At 49.3% G+C, this 15330-nt stretch overlaps 1 protein-coding gene across 5 annotated transcripts in view; it reads right to left on the bottom strand.

The window, feature by feature from the left end:
- HDAC5 (histone deacetylase 5) overlaps window positions 1-15330 on the bottom strand; it is a 39804-nt gene that overhangs the window by 10386 nt on the left and 14088 nt on the right. For 2 of the 5 annotated variants that reach the window (XM_036753862.1, XM_036753861.1), the window contains 4 exons: window positions 14588-14659; window positions 2202-2464; window positions 383-527; window positions 28-142 (listed from right to left, as the gene is read on the bottom strand). In XM_036753862.1, the coding sequence (XP_036609757.1) occupies window positions 28-142; window positions 383-527; window positions 2202-2464; window positions 14588-14659 (595 nt within the window). Of the gene's footprint in view, window positions 1-27; window positions 143-382; window positions 528-2201; window positions 2465-13453; window positions 13594-14587; window positions 15129-15330 lie in introns of those variants that run through there. The other 3 variants (XM_036753864.1, XM_036753860.1, XM_036753863.1) reach the window with 3 other exon arrangements.

Raw genomic sequence — 15330 nt, forward strand, 5'->3', positions numbered from 1 at the left:
ATACAGCCTTTCGCTACTGTCACCTACCAGCATTTGGGGTGCTGCGGGAGGGAATGGTTGAGACCGCCTGTCGTTGGCTCCTTCGATTTGCTCAAGAGAAACTCTTGGAGCTTCAGTTTTACCTCAGTGCTGGCAATGGCACCTGGAGGACAGGAGAGAGGTGGCAGCTGTCACCAGCCATTGACAAGGCACTGTGACCCTCCTCTGCAGGTTCGAGGACTAGACATCAGGACAGCACAAAGGAGCAGGATACACGTGGACAGCACAGGCAGTGTCTGGTGAGATGGAGAAGAGAGCATGCCTCGCAGGCAGGGTCTGGAGGGAAGCAGCCTCAGGGGCCAATACCCGGGGCCCTGGACAGCAGGGGGAGGGGGACCCTCACTCTCTTTGCTTTTCTCTTTGTTCCGTAGGATGAGCAGCTGCTGTTCAAGCCTCTGCTTCTCCAGCTCCTCCTGCCGCTGCTGCTCCCGCTTACGCTGCTGCTCCAGCTCCTGCTGCCTCTTGGCAGCCAGCATCTCCTGCTGCTGCTACAGAGGGGAGAGGGTACCACATCAGCTAAAAGAAGTACAGAAGGTGGGGCAGCTAGGTGGCACAGTGACCCTGGAGTCAGGAGGATCTGAGTTCAAATCTGGCCTCAGACACTTGACACTTACTAGCTGTGTAACCTTGGGCAAGTCACTGAACCCCGGAATGCCTCACCTCCACCCTCCAAAAAAAAAATAGAGAAGGCCAGAAGAAGTTAAGTAAGGGACAGGATGGAAGGCCACAGGCTATAGTTCTTCACTCCCTGGGCCTAACTGGCTGACTTCAGAATCCAGAAAGAGCCTTGCTCATGGAAAGATAGGTGAGGAAAAGGCAGAAAGGAAGGACAGGACTAGGCTTTCAAGAGTAGGGAGCAGAAAGTAAAGAGACAGTCTAGGAGACCACAATCTCCTCTCACACTGTAAGGAAAGGGAATGTCTTGTAAACTTCAGGGGTGAATTTCGTGTTGGGTTTCAATTACTCTGATCATCAAGATGGTAAGATCACCTACTTCCTTGTTTTTCGCTTGGTCAGAGAAGGGAAAGTTACCCAGTGATCAATGGAATGTCTCCCAGGACAGGAAAGGAAAGGACCAGGAAAGTAGCCCTCCTGAATGGCTAAGGAGGAGTCCTTGGCTCCCCAAGCCCAGCTGGCCAAACCCTCAATGGGGGAAGGAGCACTCTCAGGCAGAAGATGTCATTTCTAAAGTGGCCACAAGGGGGGCATGCTGTGTAGGCCTACAGAGACTACAGGCCCATAGAGTCATGGCCAGGCAGCCAACCCTAGAACTTTTAGACAGAAGCAGTGATATGCTCTCTTTGCCCTTGCAAAGGGATTTTTTTTTTGGTCAGGATCTGTAATTTCACTAGTACACAGAACTCCTGGTGTGGAAACTCCCTCCACCAATGCAAATCAACATTCAGTTATAACTTTGAACCTTTAGTTGCCTGTGACTTCGCTGATATGTGTCAGGGTTTGAATCTAGACCTTTTTATTCCAAGGCCAGCTCTCTAGCCACTGATTACCATGCTGCCCTTGTATTGGGCCTGTGACTGTATCAGCAACAGAAACTCCCTCTGCCAATGCAGGCTTGCACCTGCTCTGCCACTGAAAAGCAGTAGTCTGGGTGTTAGCCTGCCAGAGGTTGAATAGCTTGCCCAGAATGGCACAGCCAGTGCATGTCCGAAGCAAGAATAGAAGCCACATCTTCCTGGCTCCAAGGACAATCCTCTATCTACCATGCCACACCGCCTCCTACCATGGCAACTGGTCCTAGAAAACCTATTGCCATGGTATGGAGTCTGTGGAGAAAAGCATAGAAAGGGCAAAGGAAGAGGTACTAGCCTTAAGTACCACGGTGGCAACATCGAAAGAGAGACAGCTACCTAAGGATCAAACAGGACAGCTCTCTGAAGCCAGAGCCAAGCAGGATGACCCAAAAGGTCCAGTGCCTGGGGCTGGGATTCAGGGATCAGGCAGATTTAGAAAATAAGCTTCAAGAAAGGCCTCTGGGCCAAAGGCAAGATTTCCTGGCCCATTTCTCAAGAGGAACTGATGAGGAGGTTCAGTGAGACCCAAAGTCCAAAGCAGAAACCATCCCAGCACCGCTCCCAGCCACAGCTTCCACTGCACATTCTGGGAGGTAGACACAGGGCAGACAGCAAAAAGGAGGTTCTCACCTTAAGATGCTTCTGCAGCTGGACCTCATGCTGCCGGGTCAGGTGGTCATGCTGTTTCTGGAACTCAGCGAAGAGGAGTTGCTTTTGGAGCTGCTGCTGCTGCTTGAGGGCCAGGAGCTCTTGCTGCAGCTGCTGCTCTCGCAGCACAGGGTCGATGGCGGCAGGGCCCACTCCCCGGAGCTCTGTCGGACCAGGACTGCCTCCACCCCTGCCGCCCCCAACAGAGCCTGGCATGGCCCCACACAGCACCGGCTTCACCTCTACTGCTTAGGGGAAGGGGAGAAGAGGAGGGGAAAGAGACAGGTGTGTGATGGCTCATCAACTCCAGCCACAGGCAATGGATGACAGATAGCCCAGCTCCTGTTCAACCCCACTCTTCAGCCCCTGCATAGCTAGCATAGTGGGAAGAACACTGAGTCAGGAGCTGCGCTGGAATAGCTGTGTGACCTTAGTCGTCAGTTTTCTCCCAGTGTAAAATGATGAATTGTTGATGATCCCCTTCTAACTCTAAGTCTGTGATAATCAGCCAAAGGATTTTCTCAGCCTCCCCACCACTGACAATACTGGTGTGTAGCCAGCCTCAAGGAAGGGGATGAAAAACAGGCACAGCACTCCTTAAGTCTCCTTAGTGCTACAACAGTGCTTCTTCTGGGTTGGCCCTTGTATCCTACTGAAAGAGAAAGAGACTAAAAGGAAAATCCATTAAGGAAAAGTCCATTTAAAGACCCTCTACTACACAGATCTCAAAGCACTCATAGTCCTGTCCAGAATCTCAAAAATCTCAAAACCTGAAATACAATTTCTAAAGGGTCAAGTAAGGCAAATGGCATATTTTAAGTCACCAAAAGCAGTCTGGCATATTTCAGCAGCCTGGGCTCTCCAGCATGACCCTGAGTATGGACAAGAGAGAAGGCTGAGCTTCAGGAACCATTTAAACCTCAACCAAGTGGCCCATGGAGACCCAGGTAGCCCTAATATCCCATTTCCCTAGGTATCTGAGCCACCTTGGTTTGACTTGGTTAAGTCAAAGTGGGAGGAGTAGGAGAAGCACAGATAGGGAGGCTAAATAAGTGAGAAAGAAGACCTCTCCTCACAAACATTCCAGAGTTACAAAGTAGGATGGGGACAAGGAAGAACAGGACTGGAGGCAACGGCGAGTGCAGTGGCGCTGGGCTGGGCCTGTCTGGAAGGGGAGGGCTGAGCTGGGGAGCCAAAGTCTGCTTCCTTTGCTGGATTATCTCCTTTCAACAGTTTTATTGTAATTACCCTGAAAATGCCGCTATATATAGAGTGAGCCAAACAGCAGCTGTGCAGAGAGAGAGAAGGAAAGAAGGGCGAGGGGGGTGGAGGGATGATGACAGAATAGGAGGGAAGGCAGAAGAAGGAAGGTGGGAGGAGAGACGGGGAAGGAAAAGGGATGAAACAGGATGGCAGAGGGAAGGTGGAGCTAAGGTTTAGGGAACAGACACCCAGCCATGGAGGAACACCTAGGGGAAAGAAAGGGGGAGGGGGAAGGTCCATTTAATAAATGTCAGGGCAGAGCCCTACAGTTAGCAGTGGGCTCAGGTGGCCCAAAGGAAGAAATAGATGGTTCCAACAGTTCTACTAGAGAAAAGTTATGACCTCCTGCCCCAGCCCCCCACAACACTGTCCTAAAATTACTGTTTCATCCACTTCTGGTGAAAATCACAGGAACATGGACAGGAACAGGCAGGCAGGTGTACACGTGAACACTTGTGCGCGCGCGTACACACACACACACACACACACACACAAACTCACACATGCACACAACCCAAACCTAGTCTATACGCCTAGAACCCTCCCTCTTCCAGACAAAAGGAAAGGCAGCCACGGCCAGGGGTAAAGGAACTGGAACAGGTAGAGATTTGCCCTCACCCCATTCCTTTATTTGGCTCCTTTCTCCATAGTTCTCAAAGCACTTTGATAGACTGGATTCCTCTTCCCTGCTGAGAAAAGGAGGCAGGGAACTAGGGTGACTTTCCCAAAGCACAGCAGAAAACAGGCCAAGGCTACAAAGATGTATCCCAGACCCTGATTCCAACCTAATTCCCCCCCACGATCAGCCCCCTCCTCTCCATTCCGCCCCAGTCCCCTCTACCCCAACTGTATAGTCCAGTCTCTCCTCAATTAAGGCAAGAGCAGAAATAGTGACTAAACCAGAGCAGGAACAGAGAGGGATGCTAGGATGGCTGAGTACCATATCCTGTCAGAACCCCACCCCACCCCACCCCCGCCCCACCTCAGCAGTACATCCCTGTGTGGCCTGGGTATCTCTTCACTCTCCAGAGTGCCCCAAGTTAACTCCTGGAGAAGACTGACAGAGGACTAAGGCCAACCCCCACTTTACCCCCTCCCCTAATGGGCACATTCCTTAGCGGCTGCCACACTGACGACTTTGCGGCCACAACTCAAGAGCCACATCTGCAGTAAAGGCCAGATGTGGCTAAGAGGGTGGGGTTACAAATTCTCTCCCTCTCTCTCTCTCTCCTCTCCCCCTCCCTCCCTCCCTCTCTCTCTCTCTTTCTTTCTCTCTCTCTCTCCCTCCCTCCCTCCTTCCCTCTCTCTCTCTCTCTCTCTCACACACACACACACACACACACACACACACACACACACACACACACACACCCTTCCTTGGCACAGTTTAGGAGCAGAGATTGTCTTATGCCCCCAACTCTGTAAATGAGTTGGAAGAGGGGGCACACTGGTTCAGGAGGGATGGCAAGGCCAACCTACAGATCTCCCTTAGCTTCTTCTAGCTCTTGGCAAAACCAGAGTCAACTCAGAGAGAGAACGCTGCTTCTTTGAGACTCCTAGTCCAAGTCAAAGCCCCTCTGTTCTTCTGAAGGTCTTGCATTGCCAAAGGGTAGGAAGGACCTAAGTTCAAGCTGCTACTCCCAACGTAGCACCAACACTAGCTGTTCCACAAGGCAGTAAGTGGGCATAGAGAAGGGCAGGGGATGGTGAAGGGCTAACTCCCAGCTGGTAACTGTGCCTCAGGCCCTGAACTGACTGATGTCAGAAGCAGCATGTTAGGGAACAGTGGAAGAGAAGTCTCCTCCCCAGGCCCGGCTTAGGAGGCAAAAGGCCCCATTGGTACGCAAGCAACAGTGGCCTGCCCAAGCCTCCACACACACAACCTTGTTCTTATATAAACAGGAAATCAAGGGACCAAAGAATACTAATTCCAGAAGCCAGACTCCTATGGACAAGGAAAGAAAAAAATTCAACCCTAAGAACGGGTCCCCCTCTCCCAGCTACACAGACACCTGTCAAGCTATCCAGCCTAGCCCAGAAGAAATGGAAAAGGCTCAGAAGCCTGCTTTCTGGGGGGGCATTCTGCCCAACTTGGGCAATGGAGTCAGGGAAAAAGGAGGTAGAAGAGGTTCCAGTACCTATAAAAATTTAGTGCCAAGCTTACCCCAAATTCCATGCCCTCTGCCCAGGAAAGGAAAGGAGATGGCAGCAATCGCTGCTGGAGCAAGGTAGCCTGGGAGGGGAAGTGGGCGTGTCTCATCAGAGAAGGGGAGACTTCTACCCTATTACCCACATAGTAATGACAGGGGAGGCTCAGAGAGCCTTATAGAAAGGAAACTAGGGTGTAAGTAAAAGCCCTAAAATCTCTAGAATGGCCGGATTGACGGCCCAGAGGGGCGAGGACTTCCAGGACTCAAATGTGAGATGGATCTAAGAGGCAGCCTGGCCTCAGAGAAAGGGTATGTGATAAACAGCCTTTCCTCTTAGCTCTGTCTCCTCTGGGCCCCCTTGGAGAAGGGAAGACAATAACTACAAAAATAACACAGCCAACTCCTGACTCATTTTTCTTTCGCTCCTATATTGTCTCTTCTCCTCCCCAAGGACTCTGACCCTTTTCCCCAAGAGGAACTAGGTAGTGGAAGCTGCTATAACACTTCAGGGAATTCTGCTACACTCCCCAGTGCCTGCCATCAGTGGTGAGGCCCAGAGCAAGACTCCTAATAGGGAGGAGAAAACCAGATAGAGGGAGCCCGCTAACCTGGGTCCGATAGCCACCTGGACCATTCATACCAATACGACCCCTACTCACACTCTATAACTATGGCAAGTCCCTCTAATTCAAAAGATGTTTATTAAGTGCCTACTATGTGGCAGGCACTGTGGAAGGTAGGCCCTTGGAATCCAAAGACAAAATAAAATAAGGCAGAGTCCCTGCTCTCAGGAAACTTGCAGCCTAGCAGGGAACAGTAAGACAAATAAGTACAAGTCAGAAAATTACTGAGCAGATGAGAGAGATCACATTGGGGGAGGCAGAAAGCACTTCTAACTATGGGGAGAGAGGTGGGGAAAAAATCAGGAACGGCTTACAAGAAAGCCTAAGAAGGCACAGCTAGGGGGAGCAGTATGTGAAGCACTCTGTGTAAATGAATGGAGTCAGAAGACAGAAGGCTGAGATCAGGGAATGGTGACTAGCCTAGCATGGCTTAGAGCATAAAGTACACAAAGGGGAATAATGTGACACAAGGCCACTAAGGTATGTCAGAGCCAGATGACAAAGGGCTCCCAATGGTAGACCAAGAAACTGTTTTTTTTAATTCAGTAGGCAAAAGGGAGTCACTAAAAGTTTTACTACAAAACAGTAATAGCTAACATAGAGCATTTTAAAGTTTAAAAAGTGCTTTATACCTATTACCTCATTTGATCCTTATACTGTGAGGTGGGAACTATTACCTCCCATTTTACAGAAGAGGAAACTCAATCAAGAAGAGGTTAACTGACTTGCCCCAGGTCACACAACTAGTAAGTGTCTGAGACAGGAGTTAACCTCAGGTCTTCCTAACACCAGGACCCACACTCAATCCTCTCTGCAAGAGGTGACAAGGGTGGTTTCTAGGATAATGACAATAGAAATAGAAAGGAGTGTGAGACAGATGCAAGAGACATCCTAGAGGTAGAATCAACAGAACTTGGTAAATAACTGGACATAGTAGATAATACAGAAGAGCCTCTCAGAGCCCTGCCATAAATCACTGTCATTAAGAGATACTGTCAACACCCCATGAACATTTCCCACATCCCAAGACCAGGACTTCCAACCTACTTGCTTCATCTCCATAGGTCCATTACTGTCATCCTTTTGATGCTTGAAATTCTGAGGGGAGTCAGAAATGAAGCTATAAAAGATGGACGCAATCCCCAAAAAGAAGGAGGTGAAGGCTCTGAGAGACGACCACTTCTTTGGCCTCAGTCAACATTAACAAAATTTGGTTACAGGTTTGTGTGGGCTAGGGGAGTTGTTCGGGGGAAAGAATAGTAGGGCCGGATAGGCAGGAAGCTATCCAAAATGGACCTCTGCCTAAGCAAGGTCAAAGTCTTCTCTTCTCCCTGTAAGCACAATAAACCAAGGTATCCTGGCCTTAGATCCTCTTTCGGGATATGTCACCACCAGCCCTTGAAACCTTATGACCCATACTGGCCAAGAGCAGACCAGGGAGTGGACTGGCAAAGAACAAGGGTCAGCCTGGAAGCATTAATCAGCTTAGCACCTGGTTCTAAAAATACCCAGCTCCAGGAGCCAGCAGTCACAAAAGCTTGGAGTTAGTGGGACTAGGGGGCAGGGAGGGCTGGGAGGTAGGTGGAAGCACTAGGGGGAAGTAGAGAACAGGGTAAGAAGAATACAAGACTGTTCTGTAGTGTCTGAAAAACTAGGGACACAAAAAAGGAAGCCCCTGGCAATAACTACCAGATCTTGACTACTGACCGAAAAGGAGATTCAGAATCTTACAGCTGGCAGGAGAGACCTCTGAGATGGTTTAGTTACAGATGAGGAAACTGAAACCCCGAAAAGCTGCGTGACTTCTAATGGTAGATATACAGGACTAGAATATGACATGGTTGTCCCTGTTTGTCCTGTATATATACAGTGTGGCCCTTAGGCCTCTTCTGATTTTTGTCTGTATCCCCAGCACCCAGTAGAGTGCCTGGAACATAGCTACTGCATAATACTTGACCGATGACCTATTTAGAGTTAGAAGGAACCTTAGAGATCATCTAACTTAGCTCCTTTATTTCACAGATGAATAAACTGAGGCCCAGAGATAAGGGACCTGTCCATATTCACAGCTGGAGAACAGGTGAGCCAGCATTCCCAATTGGGTCCACTGCCATCAAATCACTGCTTTCTACTCCGTGATGTGGGAGGCTCTCTACCATGCCACACGACAGCAACACTCCATCTTACCCCACACCAGGTTCAGAGATGGTCCAATTGGCTAAAGAGAGGCGGTCTGGGCCCCCACAGGGAGGAAAAGGAGTTGATGACAAGCCAAAAGAAGGGCCCCAACAAGTAGCAATTTCCCAAGAGTTTTTCTTGCCAGGCTGAAGTGGTGCCATCATCTAAGCAATATGGCCCCGGCTGCCTCAGTTGTCTGGAAAATGAAAAGTATGGCCCTTTCCTGTACTGAAGAAGGTCAGGAGGAGAAAGTGTGGAACCAAGAGCACTAGTTTGAGTTCCCTAGATGAAAAAAAAAAACTAACCCATCCCCTAGGCAGTAAAATTATTTTCTCCACTGTCTGTTTCTGCATTCTTAAGGGAACAAACAGTCCTGCCACTCACTTCATGTGTCCCCAAGGGGAATCATTCAGCTTCTGAGCCTCAGCATCATCACCCGTGAAATAAGGGGCTGCACTGCAGAACTAACTGTGAGTCTAGGACCCTCTGACTAAACAAGGACCAAGAAGTTTTACTGCAATCTGGATCTATTTCCCTCAGGTAGACGTAAGGGTTCACAGAGAAGGGGGCTGAGAGCAAAGCAAGGAAGGAGGCTGCTCTCAAAAGCCCTGCTACTTCCTCTAAGGCACTGAGATCCTGCTTCCTTCCTTCAGGACTGTTTCTTTCCCCTCCCCCACCAGCCCAGACCAGTAGGGATCTCCCTCATCTTCAGCAGCTCCAATATTAGAAGCCACAGCATCTCGGGCACCACTGCTTGGCTCCCTATTACAGCACTGATTCCTCACTTATTCCTCCATGACACCCCCAGCAATCTCAGTAATCAATTCCTATAGAGCTAGAAAATCACCTAGTCCAACCCCCTCACTTCACAGATGAAGAAACTGAGGCTCAGCCTCAGAAAAGGTTGAGGATCTGCCTACAGTCATGCAAGCAGTAAAAGAGCTAGGCTTCCAAAGCAGGTGCTCTGCAGCTGTGCCGTTGTACCCTTCATGGCAGCTGGATCACAAATGCTTCTCATGTACCAGTGAAAAGAACTTTGAGAGACCTAGAACCTCCCTTTTCTCCAGCAAAGAGGAAAGTAAAAGTAATCTAAAGGATAAAATGATGAGAGAATTTCCCAGTGCAAGGGAAAGAAGGGAATGGTTTTAGCTTTAAGGATGCAGGGATCCCAAATCAGAAAAGCGAATTCAGGCAGCTCCCAATCAGGTGGAGCTGGAGGCTAGAGAGAGGGAAGACCAGGTTGGGGGGACCTCCTCTTCCCTCATAACCTCATATATTCATGGATTTGGAAGGAAAATTTGAGGGGATGGGAAAAAAGGAAGCAGAGAACATAAGGTTTCCCAACTTGGAGTAGAAAATACTGTGGACAAGAGAGCCATGGATTAGGGGGTCACCTTCCCTCTTCCAGCCTACTTTTAAAGAATATTTAAACATAAAGGCTAACAGGCATCATGGTGTAATGGGGAAAGTGCTCAACATGTAGCCAGGACACTTCAGTTTGCTTCCTGGCTCAACATTAGTTGTGAGGATGAGTCACCTAACCTCTCTGAGTCTCAGTTTCTCCATGTGTAAAACAGGGATAATAACACTTGCATTACCTACTTCACAGGGTTGCTGTGAAGAAAGCTATATAAACCCTACAGAGTTATATAATTATAAATCTATATAAATCATAATAATTAGTTTAAAACCTAGCCCCAGATATTAAAGGATCATTAGCCATTGTAAGTTTATAGCTATGTCACTAGAAATTACTCTCTACAACAGCGGATCAAAAGTTATCTACATCCTAATCCCAGGCCATACCTCCAGCTAGTTCTGCTAATACTGCGGATTACTTGCCCGTAAATGTTGCCCAACCAGCTACCTAGACTGACCCCATCTCCCTTTCCCCCTGCTGTTCAATACTGCTAGTCTCTAGACATCTATAGCCTTCCAATAATCCAGGCATCGAGAATGCTACCTACCTTTGTTCCTTCCCTATCCTCCTGCAAGGACAGCAAAGGATAATTCTCCTTAAGGTTTCAGGGGATTTAACCCAATGCACTTTGGGACTATCCAGTTCCACTAATGCCGCCCACCATAACTGTTGGTGTCATCCCCTTGGCAAGATGATCTCTGCAACCCTCCCCCCACCCAATTCTGCCCCAGTCCCTATTCCACATTGCCAGCATAGTGACCCTAAGCTGCCCCTAATGTCTTCTACTAGTGACCAGACAGCTGTTCCAGCTGTGTGGACACAGCTAATCTGATTTCCGGTCTGGCAGCTGCCAAGCTGGGAAGGGAACAGCTGAGAGCTACAAACACAAGAGGAGGTTACTGGTGTTGGGAGTGGGAGGGTAAAGTGTTGGTGCACAACTTCTTTCTTGGATCATCCCCTCAGGTGCAGAGCCCCTAAATAGAAGCTTCCAATAGAAGATGAAAGTCTTTACCAAACCCAAGTAGTGACTGATTTCTGTAAACACAAAGCAAAATCTTTCTAATATGCTAATATGTACTATCTATTCTCTACCACTCCTGCCCTTTCCCTTACTCCCTCCCTCCCCACCCCCACCTACTCAAGCATACACACACACACACACACACACACAAACACACACACACACACATGCATATAACACGGGTAGCTTGGCAGTGAACAGTTTCAAGGAACCCACAGAAGACCAGTAGCCCAGGGGATTCCAGCTAACATTTTCCAATCCCCCAGGTTCCCATATGTACACATAATACCCTTCCCTTCCTGGGTATTCACTCAAGCAGAATTCTCACTTGAACTGTAGGGAGAAGGCACTGACATGTCATGCCTTCTTCCTTCACAGGCTATGGCACTTTCATAAACACCTGCATTTTAATAATGCCACCAGTCCCCATTTATAATATACCACATCTCCCTACATTCCTCAAAACCAGGAGGGCTGTAACTCCCCCCAGCACAGAGGGAGAAACTGAGAGCCACAGAGGAAAAGAGACTCCAAACCCCAATGTGGGTTTGGGTTAGACCTCAGAAACAACATGCAATTCTTAAATCTTAAACATACCCACTGCCCTAGGTTGACTCTCTTGGCGATAGCTGATCCCACTGCCCAAGCTAAGATGTGAATATACTAGGAACTCCTGGTTCAGAGCAATGATTGCCATTATGATAAACTACCTGCTTTGGGCCATAGAGATGTCTCTGTCCAGTGAGACAAAGCTACTTACTAGACATTAGCAGAAGTAGGACTAGGGACATGCAAAGTAGGCAACTAGAATTCAACAGGCATGGAGAGCACAACAAGGGTACCTAATATTAAATATTCCACAACGCACATATCGTAAGTGCTGTAAAAATTCTATGGCATGTAGGTATTTATTTATTGACAAGTCACATGAGAGAGATCGAAGGCTCCAAGTCTCTGGAGGACAGCAATGCAAGTACTATTTTAAGAGGTTAAATTATACTTATAATTTCCCTGATGGTAGTGGTGGGGGAAGAGGGAAACATCTGCTATGGACAATTTTGAAACCTTGCCTAGGGTACACAAATCCCTTGTCCTGACTGTCCACAGGCTGCAACTAGGATGCCATGCCCCAAATAGGAATAGCAGAAAGTCCATCTGACTTTCAGCCAGCACTTTCAAGTTTTGTTCTTCCCCCCCACCCCACTCCGGCTATACACTGGGAAGGGCCTTTTACCACCGCCTGCCTTCCCCAACCACCTGAGGCTCAAGTCAGAAACCAGGGTATGATCCAGGTACAATCCTCTTATGGGGCAACCAGACCCAAAAACCTGTAGAATCCATCAAGGTCAGTGAGCTAGAAACAAAAGTCCTGCTGCCCAGAGGGGAGGCTAACAGATAGCCAGCTCTGAAAAACCTAGGGTGACAGAAAAAGCTATCATTCCAAAGGGGCAAGGAAAGGCAAAATCCTGAAGGGCTGCCCCAGTAAAGTTCCCCAATCTCTTCTGAATCAGGCCTTTTGCTCATCGAGGCACATCAAGGGATCTTCGGGGAAGGGGAAAGAGAAGGGGGCTTGGTGGGAAAGGGAACAGAACAACAAGCTCTTGCAGACCCATGTTTATCTGGAGGGGAGTCTTTTTTCCAAACCTGAAGGTTAAAGCGTTTCTATTTGAAACATCTGTTTACATTCCAGAGTCCAAAAAAAAAAAAAACCAAGCTCTAGTCCTATATCCGTCCCCAGCCCACGTCACAGCGACAACACCAGAGCCTTGCAGGGGGAACATTCTTAACCCTCTCTCTGGGTTGCTGAGGTGACTCACACCTCCGGACTGCCAACACATGGACCACACTTTTAAGGGGCCAGGAGAAAAGGAGTAACTAAGGTACCAGAACTAGGAATGGGGGCTGGGTTGAACAGGCAACTTCAAGAAGGGAAGCAGGGCAAATACTATGGGGATTTTCTAGGAAACTGAGGGTGTAGATATGCATATGGTCTGACCTTCTAAATGGCCCAGGACAGGCTGAGGGAAGGAGACTTGGAGAGGTATCTGGTTTGGCAGCCTCTCTCTAGGGGGCAAGGGAAGAAACACATGCAGCAAAGACATCAGAGTGGACTGCCCCAGACCAAGTGATCTATGCGGTCAGACCCTTTACCTGCTCCGGGGAGCAAGCTTTTAGAGGGATGCTTCTAGAACAGAGAGCTTTAGAGAAGCCTAGTAGGCGGCCAGCAGTAGGTGAATCCCCATACACCCAGATGCACTTACCAGCATCAGGGATAGTAACATCTGGTATTTCAGCGCTCCCAATTAGGACCATGCAGGCTTCCTTATCTAGGCAGATGACAGTTTGTGCCCTGACTTTTTCCAAACAACTCCCCATGAAGCACTAAGTCCTCTCTCCCACACTTCACAACAAAGAAAACCCCAAGGACCCATGCTTCCCTCTTGTAGGTATCTTTCCCAACAACAACTCAATGCCAGTCACATATGACCACCTCTTTTGTGACTAGGGATGGTCCTCTCAAAACACATACATCCAGAAACAAGGACACTCTCCCTCCCCACCCCATCCCCCACACATACACTCCTGAGTGCCAAGCCACTGCCAGGAGGGGTGGGGTAGGCATTTTGCCAGGAAAGCCGCTCCCTGGAGGAAGCATCTTGTGGTGCCGGACTGGTAGGAAGGCTGTGCCAGGGAGGCCCCAGATACTGCCAACCGGTACCTAAGAGTGGGGGGAGGGAGTGGTTAGAACCAAAGACAAAATAATTTCCTGTTGCTAAAACATACTTAGGTGGTATAGCTATCTATGAAATCCCTCCACATACACACGTATAATCAGCAGAGAATAACCATTTCATTCTCTGGTCCCTAAAGAGAAAGAAACTGAAGACGGAAGAACTAGAGATAGCAGCATCCTGAGTGTGAAGCTGACCGGCCCAGGCAATGGGAGCCCTGGATACCAGTCCTCTCACTTGGCTCCTACACTGCTCAGCCTCCTCCCCCTTCCAGGTGCCAGATACACAATATAGCTCACCTGTACCCATCTACAGAAGACCTAAGTGACAGCATCTGGGAGCAGTGTTTCTTCCCATTTTCCCAAAACACAAACTAACACTGTCACTCACTCTCTCAAAATCCCGGGAAAAGGGCAACCTACTAGAGGATGGTGCCAACTGGGCCTGGGCTCTTCCAGTGATCCAGTCTCCCCCAGGATACTACAGACCCTGGAAGGCGGTGGGGAAGGGAATAGATCAGGTAATAACAACTTGTATTTATATAAGTGCTTTGAGGCTTTCCTCATACTAACTCTGTAAAGTAGGCAGTGCAAATATTATCCTCATTTTACAGCTGAGGAAGAACTCAGAGCTCAGAGAACTTAAGGGACTTTCCCAAGATCCCCCAGTGCCAGAACCAGAATTTGAACCCAGATCCAGGGTTCTTTGCCTTTTTGTTCCCCTCATCCTCTTGCAGTAGAATATGAAAACAGTGAGCAGCTGGAAGACTCCAACAAACACAAAGAAGGGAAACCAAATCCAAGAGAAACTATGGCTTACGGGACCCTACCACCCTTCACCCAAATATCTGCCAAGAAGAAAATGAGGTCCAGGAGCTACTCTCCCCAAGGTCAGATACAAAGCCTGAGGCAAGCACGGGAACCATGAGCCTATGCTACCTGTCTAGAATGACAGGATAGCTGGGCAAGCTATGGAGCTTACCTGCCACAGGGATGCTGTGGAGAGGAGTCCGAGACAGGATTTCCAAGGACTGCTCCCGGCCCGACATCCCATCTGAAGAGAAACAGGATTCCGTCTCATATATGGTCTGCAGCATCTTGACCATCCCCTGGGCCTTGGACATCAGCAGCATGCCAAGGTTGTGGGGAGGGGGAAGCAGTGAGTCCAAAGATGGGCCAAACTAAGGCCCTCACTGCTCCACAGCTCCCTTGGTCCTCCAGCTCCTTCACCACATCCAGCCTGGGCACACACTGGTAGAAGTCAGGAGGTTCCAGATCCTGCCAGCCTAACTCAAAACTAGCAATCAACCCGCCTAGCCTATCTAGCCCTTTTTCAGACTCTGGGAATAGATCTAGGAGAGAGAAAGCAGGCAACAGTCAGTCACTCCCAGGCCTGGAGAAAAGGAATATCACAGGCTGGAGAGCCAAGAGCTCAGGGGCAAGGAGGGGAGCTCAGGGGCTGGGATCTCGGCATGCCCAGTCCCTGGGTGACAGCTCTGGGCCCGGCTCCCCCGCTCCTTCCCAAATGAGCCGGCAGCTGGCAGAAGACTGAAATAGCAATGGGGGGAGGGCCCAAGCTATAAATAGGTGGAGCATGCTCAGGGAGCCTCAGGCCGGCTGCCAGGAGCCTGGGCCTGGCGGAGGCCCCAAGGGGGGAGGGGGAAGGGAGGCGTTCCACTCTGAGAGGAAGCACCAAATGGGGGGAGGGGGGAGGGCCTTGTGCCG

Source organism: Trichosurus vulpecula, chromosome 4, assembly GCF_011100635.1.
Source record: "Trichosurus vulpecula isolate mTriVul1 chromosome 4, mTriVul1.pri, whole genome shotgun sequence".
Lineage (NCBI taxonomy): Eukaryota > Metazoa > Chordata > Mammalia > Diprotodontia > Phalangeridae > Trichosurus > Trichosurus vulpecula.